Source organism: Carassius carassius, chromosome 25 (genome assembly GCF_963082965.1).
Source record: "Carassius carassius chromosome 25, fCarCar2.1, whole genome shotgun sequence".
In the NCBI taxonomy this organism is placed as follows: Eukaryota; Metazoa; Chordata; class Actinopteri; order Cypriniformes; family Cyprinidae; genus Carassius; species Carassius carassius.
Window position 1 is genome coordinate 4,568,752 of NC_081779.1, and position 23,837 is coordinate 4,592,588.

At 37.7% G+C, this 23,837-nt stretch overlaps 1 protein-coding gene across 2 annotated transcripts in view; it reads left to right on the forward strand.

The window, feature by feature from the left end:
- LOC132103954 (glutamate receptor ionotropic, kainate 5-like) overlaps positions 1 to 23,837 on the forward strand; it is a 73,228-nt gene that overhangs the window by 16,785 nt on the left and 32,606 nt on the right. For both annotated transcript variants that reach the window (XM_059509065.1, XM_059509066.1), the window contains exons 3-6: positions 14,437 to 14,610; positions 15,572 to 15,736; positions 17,360 to 17,457; positions 17,990 to 18,155. In XM_059509065.1, the coding sequence (XP_059365048.1) occupies positions 14,487 to 14,610; positions 15,572 to 15,736; positions 17,360 to 17,457; positions 17,990 to 18,155 (553 nt within the window). In that variant the 5' untranslated portion in view covers positions 14,437 to 14,486. The remainder of the gene's footprint in view (positions 1 to 14,436; positions 14,611 to 15,571; positions 15,737 to 17,359; positions 17,458 to 17,989; positions 18,156 to 23,837) is intronic.

Here is a 23,837-nt window from a genome sequence, read left to right on the forward strand (position 1 = left end):
ACACTCATAATAAATCAGAATATTAGAATGATTTCTAAATGATCATGTGATAGACTGGATGTTACATGTGACACTGAAGGCTGGAGTAATGATGCTGAAAATTCAGCTTTGCATCACAGGAATAAATAATTTTTTTAAAGTATATTCAAATAGAAATCTATTATTTTAAGTTGTAATCATATTTCACAATAATACAGTTTTTTTCTGTATTTTTGATCAAATAAATGCAGGCTTGATGAGCAGAAGAAACTTCTTTCAAAAACATAAAAATAGTAATGTTTCCAAACTTTTGGTCTGTACTGTATGTATGAGTGTATGTGTTCAATGCAGAATCTCAATGAGCCGTCTGTGTGTCTGTGATTCAGCACTTCCCACAAACCTCCGTCTGCACACATGCACGTGTTTCCCACATCCCGGGAACGACCGTCCCTGGGGACGTCTCCCAAGGACCCCCTCCCCGTTTGATCAGAGATGCATAATACAGATCCTGCCAGAACAGTAGACACAGCACCTCACATGAGAATAAGATAATGAGACAAAGAAGCGTACAATGGCCTTTTGGTTGTCTAATGCAATGACATTGATTTTTAAGTACATCCTATGAGACCGAATACTTTTTAGGAGCAGAATTTGAGAGAAAAACTACAAAATGGTGGACGCTGGGAAAGTGTTTCACACCTGTGTTTTTGGCCGCAGATCTGTGCTTGATCGAAAAAATTTTAACTGTAGGGTTTGACATTTAGCTTTTCCAGGAACTGGTCTTTTCAGTACTAAGACAGATTTAGTTGTCCATTCAGAGATTTTTATTTCAGTCTCAGTTTTTGGTGGTTGTCTTGAACAAGTGGATTAGTTTTAAGTTCAGTATTTGAGGCATAAACGTGATTACCACAGAACCAAACCAAACAGAAAGACTTTAGTAACGATGGAAGTAAATAATTTCTGCTTAAGCCCTTTATATGAATTACAGTTACATGTTACATTAATTACTCAGTAAAAACTTTCTGGGGAAAAATCATTACTTCAGTCTTTAATGTCACATGATCTTTCAGAAATCTGATCTGATGCTCAGAGAAACATTTCTAATTGTTATCAGTTTTGAAAACACTTGTGCTGCATAATATTTTTAGAAATCTTGTGTAACGTCACTTTTGATCAGTTTAATGCATCCTTTCCGAATAAAATTCTTTCCCTGAATTTTCTTCCAACAGACACAGACAGTCAGTGAGGCTAATAAGCAATTCTATGTCATGTTAGCACATATAAAGTGGCTATTCTGTTAAAAAGTGTGTTTAAAATGTCCACGTTTACTTTTTCCAACAGTTTGACTGTAAAGTCACAGACGAAAGAAGGGTTTGAGAAACATCCTTTTAATTCTGTCCTGGGATTTAGAATTGAACTAAAAGACTACAGTGGCCTTTTATTGAACCAATGTCAGTGTTTAAACAGATTGAAGTGATCTGACAGTCTGTGCATCATACGTCTGACTGACAGACAGCAAAACTAATTACATCATGGCAGTAAGTCTAATAATGGATGCTCAATCACTCGCCCTCTGAGACACCGGTCCATGAGACTTCTCGCTGCGAGAGCTCTGAATGCATCCGCTTGCATAATCTTACAGAAAAAGCCTGACCCCTGATCGGTCATGATTAACCCCTGAAGATAAACATCACTGGATGTTGAAGGCAACTCTTGTCTGTATTCACTTGCTATGTTCTACAGTCTCATACAGTGGCTCTTTGTTACACAGTACCTTCACTGCTAAAATCTCCATATTCAAGACACGGTTTCCATCCTCTTTTGCACCCAGCAGTCAGCTCGGTAGTCAACTACAGGCCATATGTCCACATTATCATTCACCAGGATTCAATCTCTCTTCTGTTTTCAAGGAACATAGCTGTAATCTGGTGATTTTTGGAAAGGAAGAGATGGTTGTGGCTCACTTACAAATCACATTGAGGAGCCATAAAGATTGAAAAGTTCCCTTCTAACACAGGGTGAGGGGAAAAATAACAGTCTCTTTCTATCACTTTCTCTTGCAATATGCACTTGCTCAGAAGTAATAAAACAGCGTAGTTCTGATGTACTCCAAGTGATGATCTTACTCATTATAACGGTGTAGTCAACAAAGAGCTTTGTGACGCTAGCATACATCGCATTAATATAATTCAATACAGAAAAGGCCTTAAAAATTCAGACACAAATGGCCATATTTCAGTAAAAAAGTCTCATCTCGTAATCTCGTCTCATCATGTAATAAGAAAAGTGTGTGGAGCTCTCTTTAAATAACAAAGAAAAATGATCACACCAGACTTTAGACCAGGTTTGCGTTGGTCTATTGCGCAGTCTATTTTCAGTTCCTCAAAATAACAATGCACCAACAATGCACCTGAACACACCTCTTTTTAAGACCAGCAAGCCCATGGGCGCAAATGCATTTGCTATTTAAACAAAGCCACGCAGGACGGGCAAATGAGAATTGCGTCTGGCTGAAACTAGCAAAAACACTTGTGCTGCATTGCGCCGGGTGATAGGGCCCACTGTCTTTGTTGTTTCCATGTTTATTTGAAGATTGAATGTGAAATTTTTGCAATATAAAAGTATAGTTAAAAACGTTAAGTTGGATTAATTGCAGTTAATTTCAGGAAAAAAAATTGCAATAAGTTAATTTCGTTGTATTGATTGACAGCACTTTTAAATAACTCTGTCTTTCATTCAGCTTTCGAAGAGATTCACTGTCACATTAAAGACTTCCTTAAGTGCTAAATCTGATGTATGTCTATTGTAAAGGCTGAACCAGGCTGGCCATACGTCGGGTTCACTTGTTCTAAGCAGTGCGCTGTATGAGTCATTTGTCTCCTTGGCTTAAGGCATTAGCTAATTAGTCAGATCAAATGTTGTGCTTCATGGGCAGAATGAATAACATGCAGAACCCTTTTCCCTTACAGGACTCCATTTAGTAACCCTATTTTAAGACATAAAACATCTTGGGGTCGCTTGTGTCAGCCAGGAGGTGCAAATTAGCATAAATTATTTCAGTAGAAAGGAGTCTGGTAAGTCATAATATTATCTCTAAAGTCAACATGCTGCTGCATTCACAAGACATTTTATTTGCAACACATTGATATGTATTAAGACAGTCAATAAGGTCAGTTTAGATTTCATGTTGACTGCAATGAATTGGAGCAGACGTTTATACTGAAAGTGGCTATATCAAAACCCCATCTGGTACTGTAAATGTCTGAAAACTGACCTCATCTTTCTGTGGAGACTGAGCATAGTGGAAGAAAATGCTTTATTGAAATTTATCGCAAGCATCACAGGTTTGTGCTGCCACTGCAGCATTTTGAAATGTACAGTATTTTTCAATTGCTACGCATTTATAATAGAGGTTTTGCTTTGGATGGTGAAATATCACCTTTAAAATCTTTATGCCATAAGTGCAGTTGAGATAAAATAATATATAAAAAAAATCTTTCTCCCTGGCGTGTGTTAGAAGAGATGCTCGAAGAGATGTTTTATGCCACATCTTTAGTGCTAGTGACTGACCTTTAGAGTAAAAGCCTCAGGGACACACGCATTGATCAGTAAATTAACCCCCTTTAACCTCTCTGCTGAAGGCACGTGCAGGTGGTGCTCAAACTGTCGACAGTCTCATTCTTATTCTTCTAATGGTCAAATGTAACAGGCAATTATAGGAACACTAGGGTACATCAGGTGCGGCAGCATTCACGTTACTATTGGAGACAGGATGACTGCGAGTTAGCACGAAACGATCAGTTATTTACTCCAAATATCATGAGCTGCTGTTTCATTTGTAAGCAGCATTTTGGCCACCATACTGTGCAATTGCTCCTAACTTGTGCCAAAAGGGATGGCAATGGTTTGGCCCTTTTAAATTTGACTAATCCTTTTTTCTTTTTTTTTCTTTTGTAATCAAGTGTTTTTGGTGTTGAATTAATTATAGTTATGTTTTAAAATTGAATGAATTATAATAATATTTGTAATTATATTTATACAAATGCAATTTTGGATTTATTTTTTCACTTTGCTTGTTGCAGTGTGTGTGTCTCTCTCTCTCTCTCTCTCTCTCTCTCTCTCTCTTATATAAATATATATATATATAAATATACAGTATAATTGATTACTTTGATCATATAATGGAGTGCATACTCACTAAGTAACTGTAATACAATTATATTACAATTCTAAAATGCTCATAATTGATTAATTTTATTTTGTTAATTTCGCAACAAACTAGTTCTTTTGAAATGGACAGTGCATTGAGTTGTCCATGTGTTTTACAGTATGATGAGTTACTGCACAAATTATGTAATTTCACTTAGAAGGCAGCTCCCTATGTAGGTAATACGGTAGCTTAGTGTATGTCTTGGAACAGAGCCATTCAAACAAAACATAAAATGCAATGTTTTTACACCTTTGTTAAGTCTTTCAGGTATGGTGCAACAGCCATTAACTGTGCTGTTATGATGGCATAGGCAATATGTTGAAAGACACAGATGTTCATAGAATAAATTAATGTATTATTAAATGATAATCACAACAATCAAAAAATTGTTATTTCTATTTAATTGAAAATAGGATTTCATTATCTGCAGACAGTTGCCAATCAAAGTTCAGTTTTTGAAACTGATTTGTTCAGTTGATCAACTATACGACTCAAAATTGGGCTCATCCAATCAGACCGTTTTATAATTTGCAATTAGCTATTAGGCCTTCATCACAGCACAGACTAATAAAGGCATAGTCGATTATGCAGCTTCGCCTCTGGAGTACACCCATAAAGCGATTTTCTGAAGACCAGAAGCATTTAGATGAGTACGGTGTGATAGGGAGAAGGGTTTGACTCCAGGCGTATATGAAGCTCGTCAGCACCACTGTCAAAGTGACAAGTGAAAATAGCTGTGCAGGACAGCGCTCGATACAGCGCAGACAATTTTCAAAAGAACTCCACTGATTGCCTGGCAGTTTAGTGCTTATTGGCGCAGTGCTCAGAAAATCACAGAGTAGATGCACAAAATGCTCCAATCTTCAATGCATTATTTATTTAGAACCCCAAACGTCGATATGCACTTGAAATTGTTCAGTTTTTTTAAACAGATGCTGAAGACTCAATCACAACAAGCAAATATAAATACTAACCAGAGGCATTTGTTTAGATTTTAAACTAGTGCGTTCAGGGAGGTGAGAGAGACGTATGCCACACAGACTGGCAGCTCGCAAAGCAGTCCGCATCGAGCCTCAGCGCCACCTGCTCTCAAAGAAACGCCTGGAAACCGATCCGACAGTGTCTCGCCTGGCCTGTGTGACCTCTTCCTGTCATTGCATCTCCCTCAGAGCACCCTTTTCACACCTTTAACACCATACTAAGAGACAGAGAGAGAGAGAGAAAAGAAGAAAACAACTGGGGAACGGTACAGGTGAGAGGATGGAGAGGCTGATGTTAATCAGTCTAGCAGCAGATTTGGTCCAGAAGATTCTGTACAGATGTCTGTATAAATGACAGGGCCAAATTTAGCAAAGTGCTGGGGTGGGCTTTGCTAGCACAAATTTTTTCCTCATATGCTTCCAGTGTTGACATTTTTAAGCATAATTTAAATGCAGTGTTCAAATGATTATTCTGCTCATTTCTGAGTGGCTGACAGAGATTTACAGAAGGACAGGTCCTCCTTTTTCATCCGTGATCCTATATATATATATCAAAGGTTGGTAAGAATTATAATTTTTTTAAAATCTTGTTTTGATTAAAATTCTCTGAATTTTCAGCATCATTCCTCCAGTCTTCAGTCACATGATCTTCAGAAATGATTCGCTGCTCAAGAAACATGTCTTATTATGAAATTAGTCACTTTTTACTGTCACTTTTGATACATTTCATATATATTTACTGATTAAAATAAGTTTTTTTTTCAAATGCATTTTATGAATATATCTGTTTTGAATAAATCTGAAGAAAAGCTTCTTTTTTTCTGTTTTGGCGGGGCTCCAAACGATGACAGGAAACGAGGACAACATACCCTGAACAATCTAAACAGGCTAGATCCGGCCCTGCAGAAAAATAATATAAAATTCCAGTGATTTTGATGAGAGCAGACAAAAACAAAGAAAAAGATCATAGGAAATGACAAGCTAGTAGTGATAAAAAAAAGTATTATAATAAGATTGTACTGCTTAAACCTCTGAACAGCTACCAATATTTAGAAGGGGAAAAGTCCGGTAGTGCAGAAGAAATATTGCCATCTGTTCTAGAGGTTTCACAGCAGAGAGACCTGAGCTCGGCAGGTGCCCTGCTGCTCTTTGGAGTTCTCACTAAAAGGTCCGGGGAGTATTATCTAACCGTGTGAGTAAGAGTGAATATGAGAATGAATAGAATTTTTTTTTTCTGTCTCCTATTTCTTTTCTTTGTCATGTCAGAAACCAGTCCTGAAAGTAACAATAACACATCAGCGTCACTGGTCAATCAATGGAGGCTTTCAAGCATGCCCTTCACTTCCACCGACAGATGTTATTACTCAACCACAAGTATAGAATCAGGATGAAGGTAGTAGAAGTGTTCAAATTATGAACAGATCATAAAATCCATTGCTTTCCACCCCTATCAAAAATGGTAACATTTCTATTTAGATTTAACAGAGCTTGCAATGAAAGCACCTCTTGATTTATTTTTCCCAAAGCTAATCTGTATGTTTGTTTTTGTTTGGAAAAACATGTTTGGAATCCGGCTTTGTTACCTGAGAGCCACTGATACACGTGTAATCCACAATCATGCCGCTTATCTACCATTGGTGTCAAAATCTCGAATCCTACACCTGCAGTCTTGGCAGTGTGACTGCTAAGAGCTAGTGCATCTGTAGCACGCTATCATTACCATCTGCTTCTATCGACTTCAGGAAGTTGAGTCATCAGACGAGATCGGTCATGCTTAGGGATGTATGGCTGTAAGCCATACTCTAAAGTGTTGATATGAAGGAGATGTTTACAACTCATCCCACTGCGCCAAACTGGCTGATTTCCCACCAACACACGCAAGTTTATTGATACACATTGTCTACACAGCAGACAATTTACAGTCTAAAGTGACAAGTGATAAAAGTGTGTACCTGCAAAATGACAATACTGATTGTCTGATGCAGGTGATACTATATGTAAAGAACCGTCAAGGATCCATCTTTTGGTGGAGTGAAGATGTGTTGCTGACACAAGGGGGAAGCTTCATTTCTGATATTGGGCCAATGGCAATGATCTCAAAATGCCCAAATATTGGCCGAAAAATAGACCTGGCCGATGTATAGGTCTATTACTAGATGAGTCTTATCCACTCTGTCAAGTGTGGTCAACTGTTGTCAAGTGTGTTTGAGTTCCTATACAGTAGCTCAAACAGTAGAGCATGTCGCTTGTGACGCCAAAGCCATGGTTTTAATTCTCAAAGAAACTGATAAAATGCATGCTTGGCGTGTAGTGTAAGTCGATTTGGATAAAAGTGCCTGCCAAATGCATGAACGTAATTACATTTTTCATCTGTTTTCTATCTTGATTAATGTGCTGTATCACTCTGATAATGACCATGTACTTGCCTAACTACAGCTTCAACAACATTTATTGCAAGCAGTGTAAAGTCGACTCCAGTTGTCAAAATTTCCTGGGAAGATAAAGAGAAATGATCGTTATCTGTTTTGTGTTTTACAGATGACTCCGAAGCTTGACTTTAAAGGACATTCATTTGAGGTGTCATAATTACATTTGTGTGTCATAATTGCAGCAACAATGATTAAATGAGCAGTTGGCATTTAGGAGCAACATCTGACTGTTTTGGCAAACGGAATCCTCACAGGAAGAAAAGGGAGGACATTATTGCTAGGTGGGAAGTTGAATGCATTTCTTTCTTGCCTCCTCTGCTAAATTTAGTCCCATTAGCCTCCTCCTGACTTCGCTCAAATGAGGGAGGCCGCTCATTTAAAAACTTAAAACGGGGGCTCCCACTTCAAATTTTGAATCATCCGTCCACCTTAGGGATTAGTATTTGTTTGAGTGGAGAAGCAAGCCAGAGGAGAAATTTCTAGAAACAAAGGAGCAAAATAACAAGTGGGACATGCTTTAATGCTATCCATAAATGCTTTCAGCACTATTAGAGACAAGCTATATTGTCTAATCATGTCATCATTTATGATAGCGGGGTTGAAATATCCGTTTTTTTTCTGTGGGAAAGTTAATTAAAAGAAAAGGATGTCCTTGGCACCCTGGTGGTTGTCGTTCGCAGAACCACTTATTGACTCTGAATGTAAATGTTTAATGTTAAACAGCTCATAAAATGGTATGACAACAACCATGTTGAACACAGCATCTCTCGGCCTCAAGTGCTTCATTCCGTCTGTTCTTTGTCTTCGCAAATCCTTGAATACTCTTGTTTTGAAATGTTCCTCTTGCCCTCCTGCTCACCTTATTCTTCCTCGCTGTGATTTTGTGATTCAATCAGGAGGCTACTGAAAATGGTGGGTATTATGTTGGAAATTATGGTTTACTTTGGTCTTCATGAATTTTTGACGAGTTTTAGAGGGGAACATAAGGTGTTTTTGAGAGTCCATTTTAGACCACATTGTTGTTTACTGATTGAAACTCAATTAGTATTTACTGCAGTATGTGGTTTCAGTTGTATTAGAGACTGTATATTGCAGGGACAGTGTCATCAGATGTATATCAATAGGTCAAATTTTGAAATTATTCTGCTTAATATGGGGCTTTGGAATTGAATGCACGTGTATTATTTGGACCTCTGTGATTTGAGTTCAAAAAGGAACATTTATAATAATTCCGTTGTCCCAATTTTTTCTTGATTTCTGAAATATATTGAAACATAATATTGACAAACAGTTGCATAGGCTTTAATCTAGCAGATACTGTACTTACATGACAGGAAATAGCTGTTTTCAAATATGGCCGCCTATCGAAACGACTTGTTTTAAAGAGGCTTAAATTTAACTCAATATTATTTTGAATAGTCTGCTCTTAGGGGCTGTTTCTAATCCAGTGTGATACTTTTCCATAGTTTTTCCTATGTAAACATGCACTAGACGGATGTGTATAACTGGTGCACTCATGTCTTTTGCAGTGAATCTTACAGGAGCTCTGCGTTTTTAAGAAGCAAATTTTTTTTGACTCCCAAAAGAACACCTTTGCTCACATGCAAACAAGTGTGCGCCGCACACAACCGCGGATGATTTTCATTCCCACTCAATTCGAGGCTGGGGTGGGCGATACACAGCATCGTCTGCGATGATAATCATACACAGAGTGCATGCACATTAATTTATTAGTCTATTAAAACTCAATATTCCAGGCATTCTAAATTGTAGACAGCAAAAATGCTTATGCTTTTTATATTTATATAATTTCATGTAGGGCTAGTTTTCAGCAGATGCATGAACACATTTAATCATGTTAAAGTTCACTAAAGCAATAAGTGACTTTTTAGAGATAATATTGCTTGTTTTTGCTAACGAAAATAGTTCTGAACAAAGATCACAGCACTGTTTTGCATCTCTGAGCAATGGAAGGTATTTACTTATCGAATGAATCAGATTTTTGAATTAATTAGTTGAATAAATGATTCAGTGATTCACTCATTAACAGAGTCAAATGCTTTGTTTCTGACTGAATCAGCCGTTTGAATGAATCGGTTGAAGCTCAATGTCTCACTTATTAAGATTCACTTGCTGTCACTGGCTGTCTTTTTTTTCTTCCAGTTTTAAAGGGGTCATATGATGCTTTTTTAAAGATCATTATTTTGTTTATTTGGAGTAACAGTATATGTTGACATGCTTTCATGTTCAAAAATGTTATTTTTCAAATTCTGTACATTATTGTAGGATATCTGTACTTTTACTTGAGTATGACGTTCAGGTACTTTATACTCCACTAGTTCTGTGTGAAGGACCCCTTGCATTATACTTAAGGTAATATCTGGCACTGTTTAGATAAGCACATAGTGTTTGCCCAGTGTACACATTTTGCTTTGTATGTAAACCATTTACTTTTAAAATATTGCATTGTCAGTTTTTTATATTTAACTGTTTAGTTACCAGTGTTTTGTTTTATACTTAAATGCACTCTGTGCTTCATCTCCGCTTCCTCCTCAATTCTGTAGGTCATATAATAATCCAGAATAAATTCATTTGAAAATCCAAGTTTGCTTGCGCATGCTAATTTAATGGTTTTGCTGTTAGTGTTGAAATGCAGAGCTGTGGCGCAGTGGGTGGTGCACAGTTTGGATGGAGTATTGAAGCTGAAAGCCCAGAGTTTTTCTTTAAAATTGATAAATGAATACAAGATTGATAAAAATAAAAGTTTATATTAGGGCCTCTGTAACAGAGGACAGTTAGTTGCATGGGTGTTTATTTTTAGCATGCTAGCAGTTTTAGCATGCTAAAACCATTTTTAGCATGTTTGAGGGGGTGTGCATTGCATGTGGGCTGACAATTTGTGAAGGTGACAAGGAAAAAGTCTGGAGAGAAACAGTGGTCGAGAGTGAAGAAGAAGGGGTGAAGTCACTGTCATTTTGTGTTGGGACAGATGATGGCTCCTTTCACAACCCGAGATGATGGTCACGAGCTAAAGCCTGAGGCACTGGCTAAATAAGACGCAAACCCTGTCTGCACTGCAGACCTCTGCTGAAACATGAGCAGCTTCGAAATCCATCTCTTGAGGTCAATGACAAACTTATTATTTTCCGACTTATTCCTCTTATCATCCTATTTTATTCTTCATGTCTCTTCTCATTAAGATACTCCTCAATTTAATGTCTGGACTGCTTTAATGGTTTGCATTTTTGAAGCTCGAAAGCTTCAGGCTTATATTTTTATATAATCTCTTTCACTCAACAAGCAACCAACTCCTCTGTCCAGATGACACTGTGTGTTTCTGTCTATTTCTGTCACGTCCAATCATCCCAAGCTGTTCCCCTTCATCTTGCTAGTATTTAAATGTTTATTCTGCTTCTGCATTATGCACCATTATATACACACACCTCACCCATCACAAAAAGAGAGCGAAAGATATCCCCTGTCTGTGGCTAAATGAGAGGATTATCCCTTCATTATAGTATGCCACTGCTGCCTCTGAGGCAAACAAACCTTTTTATTTGCCTCAACCTCACAGGATAAGCCATGTTAATGTCCCGAACACAGATATGTTTTACAGTCAGTGTGACAGGCATATTAGCAACACTGTTTTAACATTTTTGTTGTTCTTCTAACAGCCTGTGGAGAAGGATCACAGCCAGCTGGCTGTTCCAAAGTAAATCTGTATGAAACCGCAGGACAGCGTTTGAGGTGTAATGTGAGAATTCGGATATTGGATTTGACAACATGGGAGCAGTGACTGCATGGAATATTTTCCGCAGTCTAGTCGAAAACCTGTCTTCTTGAATACCTGACAATTTTTGTAGTGTTTTTTGGTTTGAGCCTCTTGGTACTTAGACTCCCAAAAGCAGGATTTTAGGTTTGCCTTTGATCAAAAGCCAAGCAAGGACAGAGCCCTTAGTTTTCAACAAAGCATCTAGATATTAGGCGGCACTAAAACGACTTTCTTTAAGGTCAAGAATAGTAGATGTATGGAATTGCTTATGCTTTATCACTGGCCTGATGCTTAGCATTTGTCATCCACCCATCTAAGAACAGGATTTGTTTCTAGTCATATGTACAGAGGGCTCCAGACTATGTTTAAAACGGTCGCATTTGCGCCCAAAAGAATTCATTTGTGAGTGAGGTTTTTGCTGACTTTGCCACTGGCGACTTAATAAATGTATATGTTCTGATTTAAAAACTTGCATGTAATGGCTATCTCCTGATTGTTTTGGGATCACATCATACTGTATGTTATGTTGACATAATTAACTGAGACAATGTGGATCAAAGTTTTGGTCCTCATCTCTGCCGAACACCAGCATTGATGGCACACCTAATAAAATTGGGCTCCAGTTGTGGCAGCATGAAAGAGATAGAAAATGACAGAGAAGTGCATAAAAGTGCAGAAACGTCAGTATGTTTTTGTGTGTGTATTTTTATTGAATTAATTTTTTTTTTCAGTTGCTTGCTTCAACAGCCATGCTGATATTTTGTACAACATCTTGTGTGATACTTTATAATTTAATAAAAACACAGGCCACTGGACCAAGAAGATGGTGGTCACTGTTGAGATTTGTAAAAGTTAACCAGGTGTGAATGTTCATGCATCAGTCTTTGGATGTTAAACACATTCTATATTGTTATAAAGAGTGAGAGCAGAGCTCCATTGATTAGTCGAGCCTGCAGGCAATTACACTGACTGTTAAATTCAATGCAGGCATACAGGAAAGCTAACAGTTAAATTACTGAAACAGCCTAGCTTGAATTTCTGCCCATTCAGCATGCTGTCACCTCATGTGGTGTTTACTTGTGTGTGTGTGTGTGTGTGTGTGTGTGTGTGTGTGTTAATACTACACTCTCCCCCTCTCGGTTTACTTTCATCTTTCTCTCCATGCTATTTCTGCTTTATCTCATCCCGGCTATCTTTCTTCTGTCCTCTCCTCCCTTTTTGGTTCGCTCACTTCATTTTGGTTCCATTCGGGCTTCAATTTGAATGCATTCAAAGGGCCTTATTGGCAGGAAAGATAAACATTTACTTCAAGGAGCCGGGGAAGGCCAACACAAATCAAGCTGTTGACGAACTCAAACACAGGCAGCCCAGGATTGACGGCAGCTTTAGGGATGAGCCTCTTGATCTTTAGGTTGACTTGTGTCTCTGTTTTGTGCGGCCTATGCATGCACACACACACACACAAACAAACAGAGCAGACCGGAGTCTTTTTGGCTCCATTATGCTGCATTCGTCAAGCGTTCAATCTTTCTCGCTCTCCTCTTTGTCTCCCAAAGCCATTTCTGATTCTGTTTCTTCTGGCTGCATTCAATTCTCTCTGCTTCTCTGTATTCTGTTGTGGGTTTTCTTGTGGTGAATTGTTTTATATCGCAGCATGTGGCCTGTGCCGAGATTGTGCCACAAACAATCATTATACGTCACTTTGATGGACTGGGTTGTAAAATATCTGTCATGGTCTATTTTTGTACATTTTTGATTTCCCCGGTAATTCGTTTACTGTTCCATTTGTGTGCGTGCTCATTTTTCCATTCATGCACCTCTTCTGAGATTGCTTTATCTGAGAGCAACATATGTGAAATATCACGCACATGGTATTTTACTCATGCCATACACTCTCAGAAAAAAAGTTACAAAATTGTCACTGGGGTGGAACCTTTAAAAAGGCACACCTTTGTACATAAATAGTCCATATTGGTGCCTTAAAGGTACATATTAGTACCTAAAGTGTACATATTAGTGTACCTTTTGAAAAGGTACCGCTCCTTGACATCTTTTGTACCTTTTTTCTGAGAGTGTTGGAGCAGTAATTTAGGCCTTTATCAGTCCTGTTTAGGTCTACAGTGACCTGAACACATTTGATTTGAAAGGTCTCTGTTCATTTTTATGCTTGCGTACATCTACATTTTCCTCCTTGACTGAAAAGCTTTGCAAAACCACCCATTGTAAGCTCATGTTATTTGTCTGTATACCATCCCAGAATTACTATGTGAATCAATGTTAAGTAGACAAACACAATAGACCAGATACCTTCATATTTTATCTGTCAAAATGACCATTCTGAATCATCCATCATAGTTTTTAAAATGTGGTTTTTGGTTTCCAGTTAACAACCTCAGCTAGTCAGTGCAACTGCTGCAAATATGTTTACAGGTGCTAATAGACAGCAATGTACTCTTTTACAATGGTCCTGAATATTTTATCACATCCACAGCATCCCATACAGCATATTATAGCACTGGGCATCTTGTATGTGTGGGTATTTTGATGTGTGGATGGGAATATATACCTATGCTTGTATGTGTGTTAGTGAAGGGTATTGAAAAAATAGATGTGATATGTTTAAAAGTGGAATGTTTGTGCTGCTTGCAGTAAGCTGTTTGTGCAGTAACTTTAACATATCGAAACAAATGCTGATACTGTCTTTTTCCCTTTTTTTGTCTCTCTTGTTGAAAAGCATAATTTTTTTTAATGCAATCTTTAAAAAAATCTCAACATGAATCTCCTTTTTTCATTTTGTACAGTTATAATGTTTTGATGTCCATATTCACTGGTAGCATTTAACATGACAATGTTATATTTTTCTGTATTTGTAATACATTTTTATCTAGCCAAAATCATCTATATTTAGGCAAATCAGCCATTTATTGGCTACTGGCCATAGCAGGAAAACCATTATCTGCTTGTTGATATCGGACAGAATTTTAATATCGTGCATCCCTAGTTTCTTTCTTAATTCTGTAAGTCAGTGGATGATTTCTCATGTGTAGTTTTGTACCTGTCCTCCAGGTGGCGGTGCAGGCAGCCAGACGACCTTTCTCCATGAGGAGCAGTGGAAGATGCCGGCTCTGCCAGCGCTGCTGCTGTCGATTCACCTCCTCTTCCTCCTCCTGCTGTTGCTTCTGCTGACAATGGCCCCGTCCTCTCACAGCCAGGCGCCCGCTCTCGCAGCTGTCAGGATGGGTGAGAGTCCACCACTTTCTGTTAGAAAATGCACAAAAGTGCATCATCTTTCACTTTCTAGGGTGTTTCCAGGTATTGCAAGTCAAAACTATGATATCATACAGCCTGTTTTATCATGAGACAACCTCCTCAAAAAGCAGCATAATTTGAGGTATCATTCATTTCTGAAGCAGAAAAAGTGTTGGGAATGGTGTCAGTGTCAGGTGTAATAGTAATTGTACTGCTTGGCTTTACCTATGCAACTGTGGCACCAACCTAGTTCACGTTCTAATGAAAAATAAAACCCTTTTTATTTTATTCGGTTGCATTAATCACTTAATAACCCAAATGTTTTTTTGTTTTTGGTTTCTGCAATGAAGGCAGCAAGAATCAACGTGAAGCCCACATTTAAAGTGTCTATGAAGCTTGTTCTTGATTTAATTTTTAAACCCATCTTCTGAAGTACTGACCTACTAGGCTTAATCTTTTTCAACTAAAACCTGTTATGCAGAACAGAGAGTGTCAGGAGATAATCACAGATAAGTATGTTAGGATAGTTTTACTTCAATTTTCTTTTTAAAAATACGATTAATCCACTTTGAATCTGTTTAGAGCAGAGTTCAGGCAAAATTAGACAATATTATCGGTTTCAAGCAGGAGCCTTTTTCAAAGTGCATTGTACTCGGCTGTTGCTTCACAGCATGTGACTGATTGCTGCAAGCATCTGCCTGTTCGTCTTGATTATTGCAAACAATAAAGCATCAATTAATCTCTGGCAAGCCTCCAAACGAAACGCGCTCAATAGCACAATCTAATCAGTTAACATCACAACATGGGACATTCGTTGCAAACTTGTTTCTGTTCAGTTATGATGGCTCCATCTTTTTGCAATAACAAACACAACTTCAGTCAACAGCATCAGAAAACTCGATTAAATTCCAGAGCAGAATCAAAACACAGAGCTTTTTCTTTTCCTCTTCAGCTGCTATTTTAGATGATCAGTCAGAGTGTGGACGTGGAGAGCGGTTGGCATTGGCTCTGGCCCGAGAGAACATCAACAGTGTGATGGAGGGTCCGGCACGAGCTCGCGTGGAGGTCGACATCTTTGAGCTGCAGAGAGACTCTCAATATGAGACCACAGACACAAGTGAGTACAACAAACCGACTACACACACACACTCACCGGTACTCACATCAAACAGCATTCACAAATTTCACTTCTGTAATGTGAAGTATTTTGAATGAAACTTGAATGAAAATCCAGCAGGAACAAATTGTAGGGTGGGACAAGATTTAATTGGAATTTGATTGGCAAATGTGAGGATGCTTTTTGAAAGGAAAGTCAAGGCTGAAGGTCAAATTGGCATGATTTCTTTTTGTATTATTATTGAATCTATTTTTATCTTATCTTATCTTATCTTATCTTATCTTATCTTATCTTATCTTATCTTATAATATATTATATTATATTATATTACAGATTTCTCCATTATTGTTAATGAAAATTTAAAACAAATTGATTTATTTTTTTATATTCAATGGAATTTGAATTATTAAAACTGGGCATTTTAGAGGACACTTTTTGAATGAAAGGTCAAGATTGAAAGCAGAGCCGATCCTCTTTATACGCAAAGTACACAAGCTGCGTAGGGCCCCAAAACACCAGGGGGCCCCCTTGCTCTCAAAAATGGATTTACTTTTAATTAAATTTTTTAATTTGGCCAGCGGTTATGAAAACCGAATATGTCAGTTATTTTAATGCATTGCGATGTCGCCCTTTCTACGTATAAACCATTCAAATCATGTAACGTGAATGTCATAGAGTGTCTTACTCAATACAAAAAAAAACGAAACAAAGGAGTTAAAAGCGTACTGAGCCATGGAAGAGACACAGTTTCTCAAGCTCTTTCTGTGAGCTCGACGTTTAATCCATTCATAAATATAATATTATTAATTAATAGCTATTATATGACATTATATTATACTGTTATTGTGATCAAATTTAAATTAACTATTGGCAAGGTTAAATCCTGGATTACCTGTGACAGTATTTAAAACAATGCTTACATTTTTTTCTTTAATATTTTTAAGCCATTTGTCTGTTGATTTAACATTATTTTCATTGGAGAAAGTTATTACATTTTGATGAAAACCTTTTTTTTCTTTAGAATAACATGTACTGCTGAAGTCTGCACAATAAAACCAGGAACACGGGTAAAGAAAGAAAAAAATAGTAAATTTTTAATTCAGGTTTGCTTTAACCATTGGACTGAAATGGACTGATAACACACTCTCACAGCATGTGAATGTAACAGTATAAAAGATTTTCATTTGATTCAAAATGAATTGCATACCCATGTCACACATGCACAGTGCCCTGAAGATTTCAATGCAACACAGTTCAAAAGCAAGCGATAGAAAAAAAATATTTTCATCTAACTATACACCGTGTGCTCTCTCTCCCTCGTTCTTGTGTAGAATTAGAGAAGCAATCTTCAATAGGCAGAGCATAAATCTGTGTTGTGCTTATTGATGTAATTAATCAAAAAGAGCTTTGCATTGACTCCTAATTTGATATATCATCTAGAAACAGGACACAGAACTGGATGGTGTCCAGGATGTTGGCTTTTTCTCTGTCCACTGCAATGTCTGTCTCTCTCTACCCTGTCCCTTTCTCATTCAGTCACTGTCTTGCTCTATCACCCCGCTCTGTCTCTCTCTCTCATGGTACCTCCATTTATCTGTCTCTTTCTAATGCTACATCTCTCAGTGTGTCAGATCCTGCCAAAGGGAGTGGTCTCCGTCATCGGTCCTGCCTCTAGTCCCGCTTCCGGATCCACCGTCAGTCATATATGTGGGGAAAAAGAGGTGAGAATGAAAGGAAGTGTGTTGCATATGCGTCTGGGAGAGCATTTCTTGAAATGATAAATTTACACTGCTCCTCAGCCACAGGCCATTATTTCCTGCGTGCCTTTGCTTTGCTGCTTGAAAAGCATCTCCCCGTCTGACCTAATTTCCTATATTTTCTCTCTCGTCTCCTTCCTCATGGTTAGAGATAGGATGATATATCAGCCAGGATGATTAATTGGCCGATATCTGGCCGTTTTGGTGCCCACTCAGGCAATAAACAATTTGATATTGTGTAAAATGAATGTGCATATAATTTCTGTCATTTCGTGCACACCTAATTTATTTTTATTAAATTGTATAATGTTTATACACATGCACTTTTAATACCATATTGTCAACATACTGTAATTTAAACCTGGAAATGACTAAATAAAAAATAAAACAATGCAACCAAGATTGAAAACCGCTGCTTTAGATATTGGCATCAGCCATTGAAAACCCTATGTTGGTCAATCCCAAAATCTGTTCTTCTATTGTCTGTTCCTCTCAGATCCCTCACATCAAGATTGGTCCAGAGGAGACTCCACGCTTGCCATATCTGCGCTTTGCCTCAGTGACGCTGTATCCTAGCAACGAGGACTTAAGCTTGGCCATTGTTGCCATCCTGCGCTCTTTCAGTTATCCGACGGCCAGCTTGATTTGTGCCAAAGCAGAGTGTAAGTCATGACAATGAACTAGCCATTCTTTCATTCTGCTGTTATAGATCACACTGAAGCGTTCACTGTTCACAGCACCCTTTATAATTCATTTCACAGCAGCCGATTCACACTGCAATTCATTTAATCTTTAACATAAGTGCATTATCCTTAGGCTCTGTGCCTATTATATGACGTTATTAACTGCTTTAGCAAATTACAAATTTTTATAAGATTAAACCTTTTATTAGCTTTACACATGTGGATACATTTTTCTGCATTATGATGATAAAAATGAATGATTTGCAACATTTTTTTATTCATCTAAAAAAACTGAATAAAGTAGAATAAAGGTCAACATAAAACCAGTAGTTTGGGATTTTACCATATGGAACCATGTTTAACTGTTAATATAGTCACGGTTTAAGGGATTGGAAACACTTGAGTACTTTGTTTCGTAATTTCAATTTCTTTATTGGTTTTTCTGCTGGGAACATCAAGTCAACGTATAATAACAATGATTTTACAAAATAATCGTTCCACACAGTAATACCCCAATAAAACCCTCCCTCAAGTAAACAAGCCTCCCCCACAGCCTCCAAAAAAAAAACAACAACAGCAAATTACATAAATAATAATAATTAAAAAATAGTAATAATAACCAAAAAAAAAAAAAAATGAAAAAAATAATAATATTGATATCTTAAAGCATTTAAAAAAATAAAATAAATTATCAGGAGATGCTCAGCTTAAGTGTCTTGAGAATTAGCTAGTAAATACTCTAAAAAGGGGCGCCACAGTTTATTAAAGGTCCTTAAAGATCCAGTCTGTGACAGTCTGATCTTTTCCAATTTAATGCAGGTGAACACTTCTTTCAGCCATGAATCAAAAGAAGGGGGTGAGGCATGTTTCCACTTCAGGAGTATGAGACGTCTTGCTAGCAAAGTGGTAAAGGCTAGAGCCTTTTGAACCGTTACAGAAAGGTTAAGTTCAACGGCCATCCCAAAGATGGCTAGAAGAGGATTTAGGTCAAGATCTATGGCAAAGGCTTCTCTCAGAATTTTGAATATTTTAGTCCAATAATCATATAATTTAGGGCATCCCCACAGCATATGAATGAGATCTGCTGGTGATTGCTTGCACCTATTACATGCATCACTGACAGACGGGCATGCGCGTAATTTGCACGGAGGTTACGGGGGTCATGACCCCCCCCAAAAATCAGATCCAGCTAATATAACCCCCCCAATATCATCACATCATTCAGATTAAAATAGATATGAAATATTCAGAATGAATACTTTTGTTCATTTTCTTTATTAATTTCATTTGCAAGCAAGAAAGATAGTATCATATTTTAAATAATCTGTAATGTACCCCCCGCTCACCGCACCGATTTGGTATTACCAAAGTCTCTGGTATTACCCAACCCGCTTTCTGTACCAAGTTTGTTCACTATTTTGCACAGTCGATGGGATGAATGGTTGGAGAAAGCTGACGGAAAGATGAAAAGGACACTGAAAGGCAGCCAGACAACGATTTTTCATTGTTTGTCGACACCAGCCAAAAAAAAGAAAAAAGAAAAAAAAAAGAAAAACGAAAAATCCTGACCAAACGGAGGTACCCTTAAGTTAGCTGTTAAGTTAGCTCAGCGTTTCTCAAAGTGTGGGGAATAGAAACATGACAAACAGGTTTTGTGCCCATTTTTTTAATTCCGTTATTTATTGACCATACACTCAAAACAAAGACACATTTAAATGTAAGCCTTGACGTTACTTAACCTCTTCACACGTAAGTTTAAAAGTATTTCAAGGCTACCGTTATTGATCGTAGTATCGCTTTATGGTTCCCATGGAGACGCGCCATTCATTGCTTGTCACACCGTAGCCACAATAGTGCTGAATGACTGATGATCTGCTTTTATTTCCTTTTTTATTCAAAATTTCACAAATGTGTTAGCTATAGCAGGATATATCTGATATTCCGATTGTGAAATATGTGCAAGTGGATGTGTTTTGTTGTTCAAACACCTTTATAACGATCGCATTACTTGAGCTGTATGCGCAACGTATTTTAGGTATCTATCTTATTAAAATACCTAAAAAAATACGTACATTATTAGGAATTTACCACCTCTGGTTCAATTTGAGATTATTTTTATTTTTGTTTGTTTTTTTGTTGTTCTTTTTGCATGGATTTTGCAAAGTGTCAAAATGAATCAAAGCACAACTAGGTTAATGTTAGTCCACACTTGTATTGATGTTATCAGAGGCTAAATGCAAACACAATTATTATTATTTTTTAATCTAATTTTGAGTCTTATTTCAGGCAAAGTGATAATATAATTGCACTGTCATTTTCTTTATTTGAAAATTTTTAATGCTGTTATTTGATGTTAAGTTTTTAAAATGTGATGTTAATAAAATACATTTTAACAGTTAAACTTAAAGCCTAGTTTATTAACATTTTGTTGGGGTGATTGGGGACAGGTGGGGCTCGGAACCCTTTCCTACCTCTGAAGTGGGGAATGGCAGAAAAGTTTGAGAAACACTGAGTTAGCTGATGATTTGTTTTGTTGACTGGAGTTGGCTGGCTAGATGTTCGTTTGCCAGTGTCCTATGAGGTAAAGCCAGAGGGTGCCAGGGACTGTGTAGAACCAATGTCACTGAATTGTAACTGCTGTTTGCTCCAATACAGTCACCCGTTTTGGGGGGGATTGCATAATTAAATTATGCAAATTAGCATGTTACCTTTTACACAAGAAAATAATACAATAAATTAATAAATAAATAAATATGCCGCGAGTTTAACCCCCCCAATGGTAGACCCAAAGTTACGCCCTTGCAGACGGGTATATTTTAGCAAGTTTAGCATTTGTGTAGTAAACCCTATGTAAAATCTTACACTGTATCAGGCCATGTCTTGCACTTATAGATGACGTGTGTATGAGAGCAAGAATGCGCTCCCAATGTTCATCAGAGATTCCAAATCCCAAGTCTCCCTCCCATGCCGCTCTGGTCCTACTTGTAGTGTCTGGATTATTATTGTGAATCAAATTATAAATTACAGAAATACAGTGTTTTGAATGTGGTTCAAGCTTTAAGAAGTCATCCAATGGCGATTCAGGAGGGCGATTCGGAAAGTGAGGGAATAGTTTTTGCACAAAATGCCTGACTTGAGAGAAACGAAATAAGTGGGAATTAGGTAACTCAAATCTTTTGGAAAGGTTATTAAAGGACGAGAAAACTCCACACTCATAGAGATCATCAATGGTCCTTATGCCTTTATCAAACCATATTCGAAATGCCTCATCCATATTAGAGGGTGCAAAACTGTGGTTTTTAATTATCGGAGAGAGTGTAGAAGACCTATGCAACCCAGTCTGTTTTCTAAATTGAGTCCATATCTTAACTGAGTGAGACACTACTAAATTTGAACTAATGTTGGTAGGCAATGGTAGTTGAGAGCATATAACTGAGTGCAGAGAGAGGCGCGCTGAGGACTGTTCCAGGTAGGCCCAGCAAGGGGGTTCAGAATTCAGATTGTTCCTCCAGTATACAATTTTCTGGATATTGCAGGCCCAATAATAGTGCAAAAAGTTTGGGAGTGCAAGACCTCCCTTGTTTTTAGGGAGCTCTAAAACTGATTTCTTAATTCGAGCTGGTCCATTTCCCCATAAAAAGGAAATTATTCGTTTGTCCAAATCCATAAAAAACTTTTTCTTAAGAAAAATTGGAATATGCTGAAATAAATACAAAAACTTGGGAAGAACAGTCATCTTGATTAGGCTTATACGTCCAGCAAGGGAAAGAGGGAGGTTAGCCCAACGTTCCATGTCAGACTCAACCTTTTTAAGTAAGGGGACAAAATTAGAAACATACATTCCAGTTAAAGATTTGGTCACAGTAATACCCAGATACTTAAATTCATCAGCCGCCCATTTAAAAGATAGAAGTGAATGTGCAAGGTTATTCGCCAAAGAATTTACAGGGAACAACTCACTCTTATGAAAATTTATTTTATACCCTGAAATTTTACCGATATGGTTTAAAATGTTAATAATAACGGGGACAGAAGTCTCTGGATCAGAAAAAAAGAGTAGAAGATCGTCTGCATATAGGGATAATTTATGCTCTCTACCTAGCCGATTTATACCTTTAAAATTTACATCCTCACGAAGCCAGATAGCTAAGGGCTCAATGGCAATGGCAAAAAGCAAAGGCGACAAAGGGCAGCCCTGCCTAGTGCCCCTCTGAAGCGAAAAAGGTGGTGAAACCACACCATTAGTTAAAATAGATGCCTGTGGGGAGACATACAATAGTTTGATCCAGGAAATAAAACGATCATCAAAACCAAAGCTTTCCATTATACGAAATAGATATCCCCACTCGACTCTATCAAACGCCTTTTCAGCGTCTAGTGCCAGAACCACTTCTGGCACATCTGAACTAGGCATATTGAGGATATTGAAAAGTTTCCTTGTATTAAAGAAAGAATGTCTTCCAATCATAAAACCTGTTTGGTCATCCGAAATTATTTGGAGCAAGACTTGTTGTAAACGCAACGCTAAAATCTTAGTTAAAATTTTATAGTTCACATTCAAAAGTGAAATGGGTCTATAGCTGCTACACAGTAGAGGGTCTTTGTCTTTTTTGGCAATTAAAGTGATTGACGCTAACGACAGGGTGGGAGGCAGGCAGCCTTTAGAAAAAGACTCGTTAAACATATTTTGTAACGCAGGTGCTAGGGATGCAGAAAATGCTTTATAAAACTCTGTAGTTAGTCCGTCAGGGCCTGGTGATTTGCCGTTCTGTAAAAGTTTGATAGCTTCCACCACCTCAGAAACTGATATTGGGTCACCAAGGGTCTTAGCCATGCTACTATCAATGTTGGGAAAAGTGATCTTATCTAAGGGCCATTCCCCATAATCAAAACATGAGGAAAGCTCAGAGGTATAAAGGCCTGCGTAAAACTCTAGGAAAATGTTATTAATTTTATGTGGATCATGAAACACGTCTCCTTGTGGCGACCTTATTCCATTAATCAGCCTTGATGCTGCTGATGCTCTAGCTTGATGAGCTAATAATTTACCTGCCTTATCACCTAGTTCAAAAAAACATTGCTTAGATTTAAGCAACTGCACTTCAGCCTTATTCGTGGTCAAAAGATCAAATTCCGTTTGTAAATGAAGGCGTTCTTTGTACAGATCTTTATTTGGATCAACAGCATACTGATGATCTAAACTTTGTAGGTTCTTAAGGATTGTATCTAATTTAAGCTTGTCAGCCTTGTTATTACCAGAAGAGTAAGAAATTATCATACCTCTCAAATATGCCTTAGATGCTTCCCAGAGAGTCCCTCTATTAATAATTGGCATATCGTTGGCCTCAAAAAATAGGACTATTTGCTCAGCCAAAAATTTCTTGAAATCATCATTAGCCAAAAAGAGAGAGGGGAAGCGCCACTGTTTGGGAGAATGTGTGATCTGAGAAATATTAACGTCAACAGAGGTGGGTGCATGATCCGAAATGACAATGCTGTGATATTCACAGCTCGATAAATTTGAAAGTAGTCTATTGTCTAATAGGAAAAAATCTATTCGTGAGTATGACTGATGAACGTGGGAGAAAAATGAATAGGCCCTATTAGTGGGAAATTTTAATCTCCAGGGATCGGACAGGCCCAATCGCCCAGCAAAGGTAT